A 20,678-nucleotide genomic window follows, 5' to 3' on the forward strand; every position below is an offset into this window, starting at 1 on the left:
TCTACCCCTTACCCCTTCCCCTTACCCCTTAAAAACAAAGGGGAGGGGTAAGGGGTAGAAATGGGATTAGGCCTTACTATGCTTAAAGGTTGGTTTTTACACATTTGAAGATTTTATTTGAAGTTACATTTGTCTTGTTATCTTTTTTGTTGTTGTTGATATGAAAGTGACTCAAAAACCGTGACACGATCCTAACCGTGAGTTTTGGGATCTATTGCCCCCGAATAGTCTGTGTTCTTTACCTCTTCCAAAATGTGCCCTCGCAACATGCCCGCATACTAAAAGTTTGATTTTAACTGTTTTTGACGTACCTTTGAAGACGGTGGCATTCTTCAAGTGTTCCTCCAACACACTGTCAATGGAGGTCATCAGATTGACTAACCCCCGAAATATCCCAGGGTTGTCAGATGAGTCACGTTCATCTTGCCCACGTTCATCTTGCCCAAAATTCATTGCAATCAATTCGTTTTGACGAAATTTGTCATTTTTGTCAACCTATTTGTTGTGTCAGACAACGAATAGGTTGAAATTGCAGACCCCCCCTCTTCCGGGACCTCCATTGGCTCCCTGTAGTAGCTCGCATCAAATTTAAGACGATAGTACTGGCATACAAGGCAGTCGATGGAACTGCCCCTGCCTACCTCCAAGCATTGGTAAAGCCACACACCCCAGCTCGATCCCTCCGCTCAACTACCTCAGCTGGACGTCTGGTACTGCCATTGCTAAGAGCTAGCAAAGGTCGATTAGCAAAGTCACAACTTTTCTTGGTTTTGGGACTTCAGTGGTGGAACGAGCTCCCTGCCGTTCTCAGGACCGCAGAGTCGTTCACTATCTTCCGAAAAAGACTCAAGACTCACCTGTTCAGAGTCCACCTCGACTCTACATACCCACCCTCCCCCTTCTGGCCACCATTGTACATTGTATTGTATTGTGTTGTATTGTATTATAGTACTTAACTGTGTAGCAACTGCAGTAGCTGCTATCATTGCTGTAACACGGGGAATTGGTTAGCCTAGAGATTGATGTAAATTTAGTAGCCTCAAATTAACAAAAAGGGGGGGGGGGGGGGGGGGGCTGTCCTAGGTGGTTGGCTGAAAGTTGGCTGCACGGATGGACAGCCAACTTTTTGAACAGAAAATCAATAGCCTAATTTGAACAGCTGCAACATGTGTAATTAAGGATGTGACTGCCTCAAACTCCTCTGTTTGTCTAATTTCTATATAATTTTTAAATCAGTGTAGGCTATGCTATGTTCGGCCATGGTAAAATAAATGTTTAGGCCTACCAGAAGGATTTCGAGCAATGTTATATCCGCAAAGACAGCAATATTTTTTAGAAGGCTGTCATGCACCTGCGCAAGAAATGGAAAATCGATCTCTGAGCAATCGTCTTCAGCAGGTTCGCCTATAGAGGTAAACAACCTTGATAAGTCTAAACGTAGGAGTCTTCGTAGCACGCTAAAAGTGGACATTATCGGGAAACTGTGCCCTGATCAATTCTGATCAGAAAATACATTAAAACATTCATAGACAATTTTCTGTCCTTTATTTTGGGTCAAAACTTACCATAAAATCACACACACCAGCTTAATTAATTGACATATTTCTCAACTCTTGCTCAAACAAGCAATTAAAAAATACATTAAAAATATTTCTGGATGCAGTAACAATATAAAAATGAAATAAACAACATTGCAATGCAAGATATATCGTCTCCTAATTTCTTAATTGTTACAATGCCAGACAGATTATCAAACAAAGCCACTTGAAATAACTGAATAAAGAAATCCAAAAAAGAGTGAACATGAATGAAAGAGGAATAATAAAAAATAAATTACACAATTTAAACCTAGGCAAAAATAAAAAGTAATGTACAATACCGATATTTCCAGACAAAAGTAAGTCAAAACAATCAAACAAATAAAATAGCATATATGCTTAGTTCATTACGTTTTAACAAAAATGTGAAGCATCAGGCTCATACTTTTAAAAGTTTCAATGGAACATTACTTCAACAACAAACTGCAAAATGAAAGAGTTTAGTTCAGAGCTGGGTTACTAAATTTGAGCAAAGACACACATCCTTATTAACTAATATCTATCACTTCAGCCTTTCTTGGCTCACATATGTAGAAGGATAATTTTTGTGCACCATAACATAAATAGTGATTTTCGTAATGCTCCCATTAGATCAAATATATATTATTCTAAGAGGCTGCTCTTCCTCATGGTCAGAGAAGAAACTCTATCATCTTCTCCACAAATCCTAATTGACGCCAAATGACTCTTTTAGACTTCTATCAGCATCTTCCTTGCTAATTGTTGTCCATTCATTGGGAATATCTGCAGGCTTTGCACTATAACATTCAGCAAAGTCCTTGTTGAACCTGACCATCACATATTTCCAGTAATCAGATGCTGAATAGCTGTTATCTGCAGGAATGTCCCAATCCCCGTAAAATGTTTTGTATTCCTTGTAAGGATGCAACACCCACTTAGTATCATCATTCTCGAATTCGGTGTCACTAAAGACTAAAGATGTGCAAATAGATGTACAGAGTTTATCTGAGTCGATATATCTGTACGTTCCAAAGGCTTGTGGCCTATGTATTTCAACATAGTGAATCTTGTGAGACAGTGCCCCTGCCTCACATGGTGCGCTGCAGAATGGGCACTGTTTACCACATCCACCTAACTTGGCTGTGAGGTCATTTAGTGGCTTTGAGCCAAGTCTGTCTAGTTTTGTTTTGACTTCAGTTTCTTTTAGATTTTCCTGCAGAGCTTGTTCCATTGCCTTCACAGATTTTTTAAGAAAGTCTACAAACCTTTCTGCTGTTGCTTCTTTAAAAAGAGACATGCAAGCGCTGAGAGAATCCTGGCACATTACCAATTTATCACCAAGTTCCCTGCAAATATCTTGAACAAACTCCTTCTGGGTTGCTTGTTTGTTCATTTGGGCCTTTTGAATAGCATCATCAATACATTTGATGCATCGTTTTAGATAATTGTTCTCTAACTCGATAAGTTTAGTCCCATCGGAAAAGCGTTTCTCAATTTGCTCCTGAATCCATTCCCTTATGAATTTCTCATATGAAGTGGTGTACTCTTTGAAGTGGCAAAACTTGTTTTTTGAAAGCAAGTCTTTTAAGACAGAAGATTGGAAAAACATGCGTGTGCTGAATTTCACTGAATCTGTGCCTGACACCATTTCATCAACAACTTCTGGAACCATGGAAACTCTAATGTAGGTCTCCACTGCAGGCTGGAGGCAACGAATAGCAAATTCCTGAGCTTTCTTCTCATCCTGCTCCCTTGCGTGATACAGATCTTTAAAATCATCAAAAAAACGTTCCTTGTGTAGATTGACGCAATTCAATGGGTCATTTTCTGCAATGAAAGCCAAGTGCTTTTCATGGAAGTTTCTGGCTGCATTACTACAAATGTATAATTTTAATTCCGCCTCAAATTGGGTGTCTGTTTTCATGTCTGCAAGTTGCGCCTCAATGTACTTCAAAATCTCCTGAATGTCATTGTCATGGTAATCAGATTTCTCCTTCATTTTATCAGATACACGTATTTTGCAAGCTGCTATAATTTTGTCAGCCTTTGCTTTTGCTCTTAGCCATAAATTATGTGAAAGAAACATGTTTCTCACATATTGAATGAAGCTTTCTTTCATTTGGAAATCCCCTTTTCCATGATCTCTTAGTGATTTATTAACTGTCTCCTTGGCATAACTACCCATTGATTCTAAATTCTTTCTCAGTTGACAATGAACCTTACCAAAGATATCAGTTTCGTGGCTCACTTTGTCACGGAGAGGTTCTGTAGCTTTCTCCCACATCTGGTCAAAATCCTTTCTCAGCTCCTCATCCGATTGCTTGAGATTCCTTTTACGGCCTTCGTCTAGCAATCTGAGCACTTCTTCCTCCAAACGTTTTGTGGTGTTTTTCTTGACTTCCTCAACTTTTGCCATCCCCTCTTTATTGTCAGCCGCTATATTTAGTTCATTTTTAAACAACCATTCCACGTTTTTTATTAAGTATTTTGCACTGTTTATGAACTCTTCTCTGTGTTTCTCGATTAGGTGGGCATGACCTTCTGCTTTTTTAAAATATTGGTGTACATTGTTGATTATTTTTGTTTCCCATGTATTTAGCTTTGAGGTGGCTTTATTATTGAATTCCTCGACAATTTCTCTGATGTTGGATGCCTCATATTTGCCAAAATTTGAAATCTTTGCTTTTGCACTTGTTTCCAATGAGTACATGTCCCTTTTGAATTCCCATTCCCATTTGTTGAATTCTGTGCATATTTTCATGTAAGCATCAGCCACCAGGCTATTTCTAAAGCTGAATATGAAATTTTCATGTTTTACGGCGTTCCATAAGCTTGCTGTCCACTTCAGAAATTCATCAATGTTGTAAGCAGATGACTCGCAATCTTTCAACGTTTTCATAATGTTTGTTTTCATTTCATAAACTGCTTCACTGTAACCTGAATTTACTGGTGCCATTGGTGGGTTTCCATGCCATAGTCCAGGAATGTACCCGTTTCCAGTGTCTGGATCATATTCCATTACTTCCATGAAGCTTTTGTTTTTCTCTTTTTTCTCAACTTTGGCAGCTAGCTTTGTCATCTCGTTCAACTGTTGTAACAGCAGGGTTCTGTCCCTTAAGTTATTGTCATGGGCTGACACATCCGCTACATTCTGATGAACAAACTGACATTTAGGTTTTTTGCCGACTTCCTTCATCCTGAGAAAGGCATGTACTACAATTTGTAGGATGTCTTTCATGTCTGTCATGTTTTCCATTGATATATTTACTATTGTGATATCACTTAAACCCACAACAATAGTTGCAAGCTCATTGTCATGCTCATAGCTGTCTTCTAATTGTGCCAGCTCCAGCGATTTCAGGCCCTCAGTGTCAATGATGATCAGAAAATCACAGTGAATTTCTTTTGTGTACTCTTTGTTCACTCTGATGAGCAACATGAAAGCCCCTCTAGTGCATCGGCCACTGCTGACTGCAAACTGCACTCCAAACATGGTGTTGAGAAGAGTGGACTTTCCGGTGCTCTGAATCCCAAGAACTGTGACAATTCTTATCTTGCTCTCTGGAGCTACCATTTCTTTCAGTTCAGAAAATACGTCCTTCACCCATGCCAAAGGAATGCTTGATGATTCTCCTTCCACAAGCTCCAGCGGAAATCCATCAAGGAGTAATTGGGCACACAACTTGGGCAAATGCTTGAATTTTTGGCGAGAAGGATTGGATTCAGAAAGGGAGACTGTAGATTCATAGATTTGACACATTTCTCGAAAGTAATTCTCAATACCTATAGAGCTGTCAGAAAGTTGTTGATCAATGTCTTTAAGTTCTTCTTTGCTCGAATTCTTACTTTTGAGTTTATACTGCTCCCTGAGGTTTGATACAGTTTCTCGGGACACGTTGTCTAGTTTAATTTGCATCCATTTAAAAAAATAAGCCTGTTCAACAGCTGGACATGAGAATGCTTCCATGAAGGATCTCATAGAATCTGAAATGGCCAAATCCCTCTGCTCTTTCCGGAGTCCTTTTTTCTTTTGGTTTAGGCCACATTTGTATTTTTCTATGTCTTCTTCCCCAGCATTTGTAAGCCTACATTCCTCCTTCTCTAAATCTGTCAGTTCTTTCCATACTGAGCCCTGCCGAGGAAGTTCTTCCTTTTTGTACTGGGCAGTGTTTTTTATTCTTGAGGTGATAGCTTCTGCATTTTTCTTAGCATTCTGACAGTCTGAGGTTTGCTCATCAACCATTATTCCAAGCTCAATAGCAATGACAGCCATTTGCTCTATGCTCTTTTTTTTATCTGTTTTTTGTGCAACTTCTGTTACAAATTTTTGTAGGGTTTTGGCAAAGTCAGCGTTGTTGATTCTTTTTTGCTTAAGAATGAGGTTCTTTGTGGTCAAATTTAATTCGTCCAGTACTTTTTGGCACCTTTTTAGGTTGAAATTCTTGCTATCCACATTGACTATCAAGAAAATCTCTGTTTCATGTTTTTTGAGTAGTTCGATTTTACTGTCAAAATTGTCAAGAAACACAAAAACTGCAGCAGACGTTTTGCATAAAAACGAAAATTGCAATTCACAGAGAGCAATATCTCCTCTGAGATTAGCTACAGCTACTGGTTCATTGAAGATATCAATGTTTTTGTTACCACAGGGAAGATACCAACTAGTTTCCACCAGTCCATCTGCAATTTTCCTTGGAACATTACCACATGGCATTTCTCGGTTAACAAAAGTGTCGTTGTACTGTTGTACATTGCTCAGGAGTGTATTCAGAATCTGTGACTTCGATAAAGAACCTTCACCCAGTCTCACAAAGGACACCATCGGAAGGCCGGGGACCACAACTGATTTTTCAATGAAGCTTTTGGGGTCTAAGAGTGCCTGAGTTCTGTACTTTTTAACAATGCCTCTCAAAGCCCAGAGCATGAGCGTGTGCTTCTGTGTGCCACTATCAGGAAGCAATAGAGGCAACCCAAACTGACACATCGCCATTTTGACTGCCATTTCCTGCTGAAGGAGGCCATTTGAGCACAGAAATAGAGCAGTGATTACGTCTAATGGGTTCAGCGCTTCACCTGACTTTTCATGGCACAACAAGGTTTCCAAATCTAAATCAGCATTGCAATGAGGATGATCCTGCTCTGATTCATTGCATGCAAGAAATGTCACATTCCTAGCAGTCACATTGAACATCATTAACTTCTTGAGAAAGAGCCAGGGGAGATCAGAAAGACATTTAGCATCTTCCTCTGTAACGGCCTTCTTGTCGATCTGTAGGACATTGATTAGTGAGAGCTTCTCCTTGTAGTTCTCTTTTAGGCCAAGCTTTTCTAGAAAGCCCTCCAGTTCAGTTTCTGTGGATAGAATAATTCTAACAATTATTATCGGTTCATTTCACATTTCTAAAAGTAAGTGAACATTTTTCAACAGTTGCCCATGCTTTTTTGGTGGAATTGTTGAAGGCTTATCCCTTTCATCATTGCAGGTGATTATAGTTGGTTTATTTTTGTATATTTACAATTATAAATGTTGTTTATTAAGGGTCCTAGTAATAGTACTAGTGTGTGTAGCTATCTTATATTGCCAGTATATAGGAATACAATCGTAGCTTATGGGAGAGGAGAGTCTGGTAACAATAAGCAAAAGGGTAGTATGAAACTAGTAGGAATAGGTTCTACGTCGGATAGGCTTCGCCTTTTAAGGCCATCACTATTGAGTTTTCCCTAGGCGCGAGTCGTAGCACTGAAGAATTTGTAATTCCCGCCCACCAACAGCGTGGGGCTCAATCACATCCGCAGTCCGCACATATAAGCGGGCGCCGGCGGACGTTCTGCTCCCATTTTTCTTCAGGACGATCCTGTAGCATAATTTGATGGATATCATGGACTCAAAGATGATCCGCATCTGCAAGACATGTAACACGGGTTACATCTTGCCGTATGATGGCCATGAAGTGTGCGAGGGCTGCCTTGGGCATGAACATGCCGTCTTGGCGCTCTCGCAGCTCTGCCTGTGTCGGCATTGTGAGGCGCTAACGGTGGGCGACAGACAGCGCAGAGCCAACACTGCCGCCGTCATTGCTGAAGGTGCCGACGACTTCACTGTCCCGTTCGTCCATGCCCTCTCTCTACTTGTGAGCTCGGAGTCGGACGACTCCAACCGCGACGAGGAGGGCGCATCTCCCCCGGCTTCCCCTCTCCGAATGGAGAGGTCGGAGCCCGGTGCAGCAGTATTGCCCGTCTCTGCCGCCACCTCACTTCCAGTGGTTGGAGCTTTGGTGGCAGAGCTACCGGGCATTATCGCCAGGGCACCCGCAAACTTTGGCCTTGCGGTGCTCATGCCTCAGGCCCCCAAACGCCCAGACCAGCTGCATGGCATCTTGGTGCTCGAGGCCGCGACACGCCCCGCCCGTCTCGACCCGATCTGGCTTTTTTCCCCCCATCAGACCGTACTTCAGTGGGGCTGCGGAGTGGGCTCAGCGACCGCTGCCCCATTCCCAAAGACCTCAGCGATGGGGCTCAGCGACCGCTGCCCCATTCCCAAAGACCAGCTGACGGCCAAGCTTACAGACAGAGCGCATCAGTGTATGATGCAGCAAGAGGCTGTTATGAATAACATCGCCCTGCTGGCACATGACATCTCCACCATGGTGGCTGATCCTCATCGTCTGGCCGAACGGGCAGTCGACGTGGCGAAAACCGCCGGTGTCATCCTCTGCTTCTGCTCCACCGGTGCGGTGGCAGCGGCCCGGACGGCGGCATGGCAGCACCTCATACAGAGGAACCTATAGCCGGGCATCCCTGAGCCGATGAGGTGACAGTTGCTGGAGTGCCCCATCAGCCCGAACGGGCTGTTCGGGCCCCGTCTGTCATCTATGGAGGATGAAATGCTTCCGAGGAGGCAGAGAAAATCCGGAGACACGTCTCCCGCCCTCCGCCTCCACCCCGGCAGCAGTGCTCTGCTCCAGTCTCCCGTCACCGCCATAGGCCCCCCGACAGTCACTGTCACGGCGCTGCCGGAAGCTCCTCCTCCTGGCCCCCCGGCTTACCAGACCCGCCCGCCTCCATCGCAGGCTGCGGCGAGCCGCAAGCGAAGGCCTTGGGCAGAAGTGTGTGACATCGAGAAACACCTCTTTACTAAAGACGGCTGTTTTCTCCCCACACCCCAGTAAACAACGGAGCCTATCAGCTCGGCCATAAGTGTTTCACACGCATCTCCCACTACATATAGGCAGGCCATCACTAAACCTTGTATTATTTATCGAGCCAGCCCTACATTATTTTTCAAAAAACAACCTGGCCCGGCTTACCAGCCCCGCCCGCCTACATCGCAGGTTGCGGCGAGCGGCCAGCAAAGGCCCCGGGCAGCGGGCTCATGTGGCAATGTCCCACCCCACAAGCGCCAGAGAAGACAATTACGCGGTGAGGGAGAAGCGTGTGATAGCGAGAAACACCTCTTTACTAAAGACGGCTTTTTTCTCCCCACACCTCAGATAACGCCTCTACCAGCCCCGCCCGCCTCCATGGCAGGCTGCGGCGAGCGGCCAGCAAAGGCCTTCGGGCAGCGGGCTCATGGGGCGATGTCCCACCCCACAAGCGCCAGCGAAGACAATTACGCGGTGAGGGAGAAGCGTGTGATAGCGAGAAACACCTCTTTACTAAAGACGGCTTTTTTCTCCCCACACCTCAGATAACGCCTCTACCAGCCCCGCCCGCCTCCATGGCAGGCTGCGGCGAGCGGCCAGCAAAGGCCTTCGGGCAGCGGGCTCATGGGGCGATGTCCCGCCCCACAAGCGCCGGCTATTAGGGGGCGAGGGAGAACACACACCCGGCCCTTTCGGGCAGAGCTCCCCATGGGCTGCGAGGAGGACAATTCCTCCCCTCGCAGGGGCTCAAGCGTTGCTCGTTTCCATGACAGCCGCATCAAAACAAGAGGCTGCACAGCCACTTTCAGAGCATTACTCAGAATGACTGAACACGTGCACCCTGGCCAAACGGATGGACAGGCTGATCAGCAAGGGTCACACCCCCACCTCTGTCCCGCCATGATTCAACGGGATTGTGGAAACAACGCCAAAAATTTGAAGAAAACCTCCCACCTCCCCTCACAGAGTGTGATGTATTTGGGGGTAGAGCTGGATTCAGCTGTAATAAGAGCACGGCTCTCACAGCAGAGGATGGAGACGCTGTGGTCTCCCCTCCACCGCTATTCCCCGGGCAGCGTCGTGACAGCCCTCTCTGTCATGAGGCTGCTGGGCATGATGTCAGCTGCTCACACGGTGCTGCCGCTGGGGCTGCTTCACATGAGGCGGCTGCAGAGATGGTTTTCTCGCCTGCGCATCGATCAGGTGCGCCAACGGCGGCGCAAAACGACCATTCCCCTATCAGAGGGCCCCGATTTGACCCACTGGGCCGATCCCCGAACCCTCACGAGAGGAGTGCCGTTGGGCAGAGCAACGTCACACATCTCAGTGTTCCCGGATGCTTCTCTGTCAGGCTGGGGAGGAACAGGCGAGTTTCCATGCATATAAACGCATTGGAGCTCCTCACTGTGTTGAAAGTGATTCAACACTTTGCCCCAATGTTAACGAATCAACACGTAATGATTCGCACGGACAACAAGGTGACAGCAGCATACATAAATCGCCAAGGGGGCGTGCGCTCGGCACAGCTGCTGAGCATAGCGAGACAGCTGTTATGCTGGGCGCACACACACTTGCTCTCCATCAGAGCAGTGTACATCCCCGGTGTCCTGAACAGAGGAGCAGACATAATGTCGAGAGGGGGGTCCCCAACCAGAAGACTGGACTCTGCACCACGATCTGATCAATCAGATATGGAGCGAGTTTGGGAAGGCGGAGGTCGACCTATTCGCCTCACGGAAGAACACACAGTGCGAGCTTTGGTTCTCTCTCAGCTTGAAGGACAATCCCCCACTCGTGGTGGATGCGTTCCCTCACAGACCATGGCCGAACAAACTCTTTTACGCTTTCCCACCCTTCCCTCTCATTCCCCAAGTCTTGGACCGAGTCCAAGAGAAGCCGCTGTCTATGATTCTCATAGCACCGCAACGCACGCGTGCACCGTGGTTTCCCTGCCTCCAGCGTCTACTCTCGGGGCCGCCGAGGGAACTCCCTTGGCGGCGAAACGCAGGCAGGGCGAGCAATCATAGATTACCCAGAGATCTGCCAGCACTTGTCGGCCTGGCCGCTGAACGGGAGCGCCTAGAGGGTCTCGGCCTCTCCCGGGAGGTCGTACGGACCATCCTGGGTGCCAGAGCTGACTCCACCCGAGTGTGTTACTTGGCTAAATGGGCGGCTCTCAGAAATGGTGCACGGAGAAGGGTTGTGATCCCATCTCCTGCCCTTCGCTACGTGTGCTCTTTCCTCCAGGGATAAAACTGTTTTTAGTCACCCCTTAATGAAGCGCTTCCTAAAAGATGTGAGGAGAGAGAGACCCGTGACGCGCTCTCTCACTCCACAATGGGATTGAACACTGGTGCTGCACGCACTGGGTAAAGCCGCATTTGAGCCTCTTGACCGGGTGCCCCTCAAGTTTGTGTCAGCCAAGACAGCTTTCCTGCTGGCCCTGACGTCAGCTAAGAGAGTGAGCGACCCGTCTGCACTCTCTGTAGCCCCTTCTTGTCTTAGAATACAAGGAGACGGCAGTTCGGCCATATTACGCCCAAAGCCGGCTTTTACACCACAGAGTATTACTAGCTCGTTCAGATCGAGAGTAATAACACTCAATGTTTTCTCTCTCCCTCATCAATCTGAGGAGGAAGCAACAGCCAATCTCTTGTGCCCCATATGCGTGCTTAGCTGTTATGTGAAGCGCACAGAGGCGCTGCGCAAATCTCAACAGTTATTTGTGCATTACAGAGAACATTCCGAGGGCATCCCCCTGACGAAACAACGGCTGTCACATTGGATGTGTGAAGCTATCACACAGGCTTATGCGTCAGCGGGGGCAGAGCCGCCTGAGACTATCAGAGCTCACTCAACCAGAGGAATATCGTCCTCTGTCGCTCTGTAAAGAGGGATGCCTATGGAGGATATTTGCACAGCAGCCTCCTGGGCTTCCCCATGCTCTTTTATTAGGTTATACCTAAGAGACATGTCGCGCCTCTCTATGACACACTCAGTACTAGGTGCTTTGTCAGAGTGAGTGCGATTGTGTGACTATTCCCCTCGCATATTAACACAATGTGAGGTGGAGTCAAATATTCATGCTGAGAGCTCTTGTGTCAGGCACATTAGCGCTGCTCGTTGATGACGTGCCGTTATACGCATGACGTATGTTATGCTACGTCTGACACATGATTCATGACGTGTATGTAGCTGTGTTTCTGGTACTGATCGGGACCAATGAGGCATAGACTACATCGTGCTTCGCCCTTTAACCCAATAGCGACAGCCTTAAAAGGCGAAGCCTATACGACAGAGAACGTTAGTTAGGTATTGTAACTCTAGAATCTATGAGTATAGGCATGTTAACTCGTTCTGCAGAATTACAGGCCTATGGATGATGGTTTGCTATGTTTTCTATCATCATTCCTTGTGATACTAAACCTTTACTCTGTCGATGGAAGGAGCATGTGTTTTCATTGAAACAAAACGTAAAAGTATGCTTCTGTCTATATACTTTACAGAATCATAACATATTATGTGCTTTTAACCTTACCATTTAGAAGATCATTGGGTTGATGTTCTCTACTGGAATGGCCTGATGCCTCAGAACATGAATCCGAAGCATTGGGGAGGTCCTTCAGTTAAACAAGAGTGAACAAAAACGACCCATTCAGTAATAGTACTTTGTGTGGCATATGAACAATAAAAAATAACTGACTCTGACCCTATCTTTCAGTAATTTATGCACAATGTGCTCCCTTGCGTTGTTGTTTGACATCATTGACAGAACCTCATCATGAATATGTAGAAACTGACTTTAAAGTCTGACGTCTGTTTGTTTTTTTTGTTCTTTTTTGGCTAAAATAATTTTGTTTAATACATATTTTACTTCTAACAATTGCCCTTTATTAAATAATTTACCAATGTAAAACTTCGACTATTTAATCTTTAGTCAAATGGCGCAGGCCTACTGCTTGGGTTAACATTGCATTACAGTCATTCATGCAATGTTAACGTGTGGAGACATGGGACGCGTAGAAACACACACATCTTCATGCATAACTAAAAGTATTTTTTTTTTTATAGTAATAGAATCTTGCCCCAGACGAATTGGTGCATCCTAAATTTGATAGAGGTAATTACAGATCCTTCTCGGTTCAGTAATACTATCTGTACATATCCTGTACATTTCGTGGAAGGACTCCTGTAACTTCATTAGAGCTGCAAGAGCAGCTTGAAGGTTTGAAACATGGAAATAATCCAACATGTTTGTTTACTTCCCTTTACTGGCGCATGTATGTGCTTTAAACGCATACGCAACGTGAGCAGATCCGAGCAGCGTTCTATGTCTTGGCAGTGTAGACGGAAAAGCTATGGCGAAGCGTATTCAAGTTTTCCACTCTGGAGGGTGGTTTCCGATTTTTGCGTTTTAAGCCCCAAAAACGCTGTCACCGTCTAAATGAAAGGCACTTCCGATATAATATTTTGTCGTTTTTACTCGCAAGTGTCCTTGTGTAAACAGGGCTCTTATTGCCAATGGTAAAAACAAGTACACACAACAAGCAAACCTCTCCAATAGTGTCTTCTTTGTCATTAAAAAGGCCAATAGAGCGTAACAGTGACCGCCCCTTTTTTTAACGGCTCTGTGTTCCGAAAGTTAATTTCCCATTATTTTTCTCCATTGACTTTTTAGAAAATCCATATAGAGTTTAAGCCTGCACCCAAGCCAATTAATTATTTGTGACCATAAAAACATTGATTAGGGGCAAAAACAAATCTATGTTATTTTGTGAACTAGCTGCAGTCAGATGCCTGTTGTCATATTATAATAGAATCAGTTTAAACTTAATTGGCAGAGTTTGTGACGTAGATATGACTAGTTTACAAAACATCTAAGGAAATCGACGTCTAGTCAACCTCCCTGATCAACGTGTGCTGGTTTTAATATAATTATTATTTTAACAGTGCAGGTTAGTCCGTATGATCATTAAACAAGCACTGCCTTTCCGTGTTGCTCTCATCTTTGTGTAAGAGCCACACTCATTGGCCCTCATTTATCAAACAAACGTAGAAATGAGCGCAAATCTGAACGCATGATCCATCTTACTATAGGACCCACGTGAGATTCACGAAACTTTCGTATCACACCAATCCCAGTGTACGAATGATCTTGGTGTTGATAAATACGGCGGCTGAGATCGATCGTAATTAACGTAACACGCCCATATAAAAGCACGTCTTCAGAAGTCTCGCCCCTAACTTTTACGACATGGAGAAACATCCAACGGTAAAAAAAAAAGAGGAATTTTTCCGAGACCGAAATGGAGACGCTTGTGTCACTGGTGGATGCGAACCATGATGCTAACCGTCTGGTTTTGTTTGGTAGCCTAAAAGCTGGCATTAAAGGCAAGCAAAAGAATGCTATATGGAAGGAAATAACTGTTGCAGTGAATAGTGTTTCCAATGTTCGTCGGGCTACGGAAGAGGTTTGTTAATTGAATTAATTAAATAATAAATTAAATGTAAAATTTCTGTTATCCAGCTTAAAACATTTCACATATATGCTATTGTTTGCATTGCGTTAAAGTTATTTTATTCAGAATAAGGTGAAGAAAAAATGGTCCGACATAAAGCAAAACCAAAATACGTGTTGCGGCTGTGAAGCTGGCCAAACAAGAAACGGGAGGAGGCCGGTGCAGTGCGACTGCAGCGTAACTCACCGAGATGACTCTGACCATGTAGTGCGCCCTGATGTAGACGATGCCCAACATTGCTATTTTGGAAAATAAAAGAATCGTGCGTGCCCCCAGGCCATCGGGCTACCATGTTCAGGATTGCATTCTGGCATCGCAAATAATCTGAACATTAACTGAATGGTAGCTTTTGCGGTTGATGTACGCGTAATCATTAATAGATGGTGGCTTCATACGCACATGGGTATACTCAACCGCACCAATCACATTTGGAAACCTAGCAATAGCATAAAAATCCCGTTTTATTCCAGTTTGCTGATCGTTATTACATGGGAATGTAATATAACGTTCGGAGAGGGACATTATAGCTGCCAAAACGGCTGGCATGGTTCGGCTAATACTTGGCTGGGAAATACCAGACCTGTCCCCGATCTCCCGCTGAAAGGTCCCGGTGGCCAAAAACCCCAAGGTAGAGCACACCTGCACTGGCACAGGTATTGCGTTTGATCGCCTAGTTTCTCGCCTTAACTGTGGCTCCAAAGCATTGCATAGCTCCATCAGGAGATGCCTTGGGAGACGAAAACGACTCAAGAGCCATTCATCGCTCTCCATAAAAAAATCGGCGCGTCTCGAAAAACTCTCTCTCGTCTTAGACGTGCGTTGAGGTCCTCTAACAGAGCCAGATCTGCCATCGCTGAGACTCGACCACCTATCTGGCAAAGCTCCTGTTAATATAGACAGCTGAATAAACATTTCACCTGTCACATTCTAATTATTTACATAGCAATACTGTTTTTAATTAGGCCTGACTTGATTGTAATTGTTTGAACGGCTGGGCTAATTCCAATTTATTTAGTAATTAATACAGATGTGCAACATGGGCTACTTGTGCTGCACTATTCATCAGTGAAATACCCGTATGTTGCGCCAAAACAACTTGCGTACACGAGCTCAGACCTGACGTGAGATTTCATCGCAGCCTGCGCTCACGTTCAAATTGATAAATGCCAAGCTCAACGTTGAAATGAGCGTACGTCCATTTTACGCACGTTTTCTGTCGTACGCTCGTTTGATAAATGAGGGCCATTTTGCACAGAAACGTTGCACAACACTGAACACTAACAGCATGCAACTTACTAGAAAAAAACAAAAAATTGTATCGCGTATCTGCAAACGCAAAAGCCTTTCATGGCCGCTAAGAGAATTGTTTGATCAATTACAGATGTTTACATCCAATAGGAGCTGTCCTTGATTCACCGGGTCAGCAGTTCAGGAAAAGGAAAGCGTCACGCTGCTGTTCCTGCAAGGGTTGGCTGAGCACCAGAAGCTCTGTGCAAAGCAGTTGTTTGCGTTTCGGGCAATGCATGCGTTGATTTATCCAACGCATGTGTGTGTGTGGGACTCACAATCTCATATTAAACCAGAAAATGCTGGAAATCCATTATCTAGTTTTAATATGAGATTGTGAGCACTGAATTTAATCGCCTTTTTTTAAATTACATTTCTTAAATGAATGTGTATTTCTTCTGAAATGTCTGTCTGTCTGTCTGCACTGCTCCACCAAGCATAAAATATGTGCTATGGGAGGGCGGAGGACAATTTTATTCTGAAAGTCCTCCAATGAGAATAAAAGAGGTGGTATGTTGAGGGTGGAGCAGGCTTTTAATCTGAAAGGTATGAGATCTTACCCTCCATCTCCTCATACTGCTGCCGGTGCTTCTGGGCCTCCTCAGCTGACTGGGCAGGAAGGTTACTGTGAAACACACACACACACACACACACACACACACACACACACACACACACACACACACACACACACACACACACACACACACACACACACACACACACACACACAACCATTTCAAACTTCATCATCAATGAGATGCATTTTATAGTTTTAATAAAATTGTGAGTGCTGAATTGAATCGCCTTCTTGTTTTAAGTACATTTCCCACATGATTGTGTATTTTATATTAGAAGAAAAGATGAGGTCCAATCATAGCAATCTACAACAAACATTTTTATGTTGGCTCCCGCCTATCTTGGAAGGAAAGATGTTTTGAAGGGGCGTTCTACCAATTTAAGTAGTCAAGAAAACTGCCTATCACATCTTTTAACAATGAGACCAACACTGAAATGAAGAACGGAGAGGAGTTTGTACTACTGAAATGTATATCATTTCCACATAAACTAGTCATATAGTTTCAATATAAACGAGTTGGTCGACACTGGGTCTCTTCCTAGAGGTGCCGCGACTGGTTCTTTAAAATGTTTGTTGGACATTTATTTTACAATACAGGTATAATATTAGACGTTACAGAGTGCAACAGTTTGTTTTGAGAATATATAATTTCAATGTTAAGGTATATGTATACAAATATAAAAGGCAATGTTCTAAGTAGACAATCGAAAATGAACTATGCTACTACACCTCCTTGTTCATGATGTCTATTCTAGCTGATTCTTTTGCCCTTTTCTGATTAAAAATGAAACTAAACCGATCAGATTACAAAAAAATGGCCTTGCCACCATGAACACGCCCGATCTTGTCTGATCTCGGAAGCTAAGCAGGGTCGGGCCTGGTTTGTACTTGGATGGGAGATCGCCTGGGAATATCAGGTGCTGTCAGTGGTGTCGGGTGGTGGCAAATAGGTGGCACTCTTCCCTCTGGCCTTAACATCAATCCTGATGCCCTAGTGCAGTGACTGGGACACTGTGCTGTGGAAGGCGCCGTCTTTCGGAGGAGACGTAAAACCCTGGTCCTGACTCACTGAGGTAAGAAAAAATCCCAGGGCAGTTATCGCAAAGAGTAGGGGTGTCCTGGCCCTACCAGGCTCATTCAATCTCGCCCCCTAATCATCCTCTGGTATAATTGGCTGACTCATTAATTCCCTCACTCTCCACCTCAAGCTGGTTTGTGGTGAGCGTTCTGGCGCAGATTGGCTGCCGTGCATCACCCAAGAGGGTGCTACACACCCTAGCTAGGTGGTTATTGAGGTCCCCCCTTCACTGTAAAGCAGGCATGTCCAAAGTCAGGCCCGCAGGCCAATCTTGGCACAGGGTTACATTTTATATGGCCCGCAGCTAGGTTGACCAAATCCCAATTCACCAGAAGTGGGACAAAGTCTACGTTTGTATGGGACAATGCGGGAAAAAGTGGGCAGGCCCGATTTTACGGGAAATTACGCTCTACGCGACACCTCCGAGTGGGGAAGGTTGGGGGGGGGAAATCGCCTTTGCATTGCTTCTTGTAGGTGCGCGTGCCCTTAACCGGCGTCCGTGTCCAACTTTGATTGACATGATCAAAAAGCCCGCCCCTCCCCCTGATGACAACCCTCACTGCTGTCTCTGCACACAGCTATTTGATAAATGCCAGATTATAAAACACGCATTTCCAAAAAAAAGAAAATCGAGTATGACTGTCAATAACAATGCAGGACAACGTCTCAATTTGCGGGACGTGTACAAAGTCATGGAAATGCGGGACTGTCCCGCACAAAGCGGGACATCAGAGGTGCGTTCAAGTTCAGCGAACATAGGCGAACGTTCGCAACGAACGCGTTGACATTAAACAATTAATTTTGAACGATTTTTTAACACCGTTCTAAACTAACTGCAAACGAAAAAAATGGATACGAAGGCCATGGTATTAGCAGCAGCCTCCATGTTAATGGAGGAGTTTACAGAAGAGGGTTTGCAAGTGGTCGACCTCGTTGAAAGCCTACTGCAGACAACCAGTACGGAAAATTCAAGAATAGAGGGCTACGTCACCGAAGTTGTACCCACTTACTGCGATATAACGTTCAAATCGCATTTTAGCATGCAAAAGACAATAGTTGAAGTAAGGGTGTAGATAGGCTATATGAAACGTTTTATCTATTGCTTTCTGTGCAGGAAAGGAGTAAATGATTTCAATATAGTTTAGTTTAATGCCATGGCAACGAATGTCACGTAGCCGAAGAGAGCACCGCGATCCATCTCTGTTTGTGGAGAACTACCTCTTCAGACAGTTTGCCTATGTTCGTAAACGTTTGCTTGCTTATGTTCGTTTAATGGAAAATGTTTAAAATCGTTTGCGAACGTTCGCCTATATTTGCGATTCTGAACACACCTCAGGTCACCCTACGCGGCTCCCTTACTGTATTATTTGTGGCCCGCCAGCCCGCCACCGTTGCAGTTTCTCCTTTAACCACATGGTGGCAGCACCATTCTGGCGCTAGCCACATCGGCGACCCCCATGAACCTGACCCCTCCCCCCCACAGGTAGGCTAATAAGGGTTAGCAATTGCATGGACGTATTCCTACATCATGGCTGCTGTAGATATATGTAGTGAGCAAGCAATGTATTTACAGTTTAAAAATAAATCAAATACACTATAAAATGTATTGACACGAGGTTAAGTTATGTCACCTAACGGTTTCAAGTAATATGGGCTGAAGATGGAGTAGAGTCAAATAGCAATATCTATTTAAGTTAACTTATTGTCCAAGTTGTTTTGACATAGAGACCTGAATTGTTAGAGACCTATTGTATGTTTATTTTTTTGCATGTGCATTTTTTATGGTCAAATTGTTGTTAGTTTCCTATTGTTCTGAGTTAATGAAATTGAAGAAAAGACAATATTTTTATTTGACTGCAATTGTTGTAATACAGTTTATGTGAATTTGGTATGGTCAAAAAGTAGTCATGAAATCATAAATGTCTTCCCAAATTAACTTGGACAGCTATTCCTCAATGCTTGTTACTTGTGTGGTGTGCTATGCAAGTTGTGAAAGAGACTTTTTTTCTTCGAGCAATTGTTATTGTCAAATTGAAGTCTATTGCAGACTATTGCATATCGTTAAATAAAAATGATGAAATGCAATTAATTTGTGTGCGAATTTATTATGGTCCAAAGATATGACGGGAGAGGCATTCGGCCCTTGAGGTATTTATATTTTTCAAATATGGCCCACTTTGAAAAAAGTTTGGACACCCCTGCTGTAAAGCGTCATTGAGTGTCTAGAAAAGCGCTACACAAATTCAATCCGTTCTTATTATTATTATTAAAATACAAAATCACAGATATACTCACACACAGCATCAGTTCAACATAGGCATTACATAAGCTTAACCAGTTTTCTTCATACTTTAATCCTTCACACTAGGGTTATGCTATACGACTTTCATACTGCTTGATTCTATTATTTGCATATCAAGTTTGAACTTATGCATAGCTTGGGCAAAGCCTTGGCCAGCTTTCAATACATTATATATTTTGTTCTTCCTTCATCGTGAAGGCGGCTGTCTTATCGAAATTCTTTAACTTTTGACCAAACTCACGTGATTGAAGGGTCAGACGCTGTTGGACAAATGTTTGTTGACTTCTGAGCACAACTGTGTCAATCCACACGATCCATGTTCAGAGTTTTCTGAGAACTGAATTATGTTTGAGGCCAGGTTCTTTATATATAAGTCATTGCTGCCTGATTATTGATCCCGCCCGCTCATTTTGAACAGATCCGCCCACCCTACCAAGAATGCCGCTGTGTGCGGCTGGCGATGACCCAAGCACACAACCTAACATACTAAACAGGCAGTCACTCTGTCCCGAAGCAAGGTACTTGCAGAAATACTAATACCCAACTATGGAATCTTGGTCAAAATTCGCAGTTCCAAACTGTCAGAGGTAGACTGCACAAAACTCTTTTATCTTTCATACTTTTTTCTTTTTTTAAAAATACCACAAGGGAACTGTAATATGCATGAAACTTGTTACGCATGCACCTTTTGTCATAATGAACAACTTTCAAATTGTAACTCCATTTGGATATAATCATGGGCGTCACAAGCATTTCAAATGTACAGTATGCTCTACGACCGCTAAACCAGTTACTAGGGCATACAAATGCCATTTTACCATACCTACCAAGCCCACTATATTTACCACGCATGGAAGACTGCTCCTTCTCAAAATAGTGTCATCTGCCATTGGCAACATACATGGAGGGTGGTAGTACAGATATAGTACAGGATAATTGGTCGAAGAGGCTTAAGTTTTGATTTATTAAAAATGTGTGTAACTGTCAACACAGGGCGGAAACGGCACCTCCCTTGAGATTAAAGTGGGGGCAGAAACGGCAGAAACGACACATGAATAATAGTTATACCGGAAAACATTCTGTTCACCTTTTTATTATTTCCGGAAGTTGATTTACTTTTTAGTCAATTAGACATTACTAGACATTACAAAAAACAAGCCATTATGTCGTTACCATCCAAGGTATACTTACCACGAGCCAAGATATTGTGA

General features: G+C 44.0%; 2 protein-coding genes and 1 pseudogene across 2 annotated transcripts in view; 1 reads left to right on the forward strand and 2 right to left on the reverse strand.

Annotated features, from left to right (window-relative positions):
* Positions 1–1,548: 1,548 nt before the first annotated feature.
* On the reverse strand, positions 1,549–17,703 carry LOC115529622 (up-regulator of cell proliferation). Its single transcript, XM_030338462.1, has 3 exons — positions 16,068–17,703; positions 12,240–12,321; positions 1,549–6,911 (listed from the first exon to the last, which is right to left on the reverse strand). The coding sequence occupies exons 1-3, from the start codon at positions 16,080–16,082 to the stop codon at positions 2,266–2,268; spliced, it is 4,743 nt and encodes a 1,580-aa protein (XP_030194322.1). The 5' UTR covers positions 16,083–17,703; the 3' UTR covers positions 1,549–2,265.
* Positions 16,081–20,678, reverse strand: part of LOC115529623 (up-regulator of cell proliferation-like) — a 60,033-nt gene continuing 55,435 nt past the window's right edge. Inside the window, exon 9 of the mRNA XM_030338464.1 lies at positions 16,081–16,132. The gene's annotated coding sequence lies outside the window, so the exon portion shown is untranslated. The remainder of the gene's footprint in view (positions 16,133–20,678) is intronic.
* On the forward strand, positions 16,898–17,016 carry LOC115530051 (uncharacterized; annotated as a pseudogene).

The sequence above is a fragment of the Gadus morhua genome, chromosome 17 (genome assembly GCF_902167405.1).
Source record: "Gadus morhua chromosome 17, gadMor3.0, whole genome shotgun sequence".
NCBI classification, from domain to species: domain Eukaryota; kingdom Metazoa; phylum Chordata; class Actinopteri; order Gadiformes; family Gadidae; genus Gadus; species Gadus morhua.

Excerpts from the sequence above, each read along its gene's own strand:
- LOC115529622 (XM_030338462.1), bottom strand. Across the intron at positions 6,912-12,239 it reads ACCCAATGATCTTCTAAATG|AAACTGAACTGGAGGGCTTT; the intron begins GTAAGGTTAAAA and ends TTCTATCCACAG.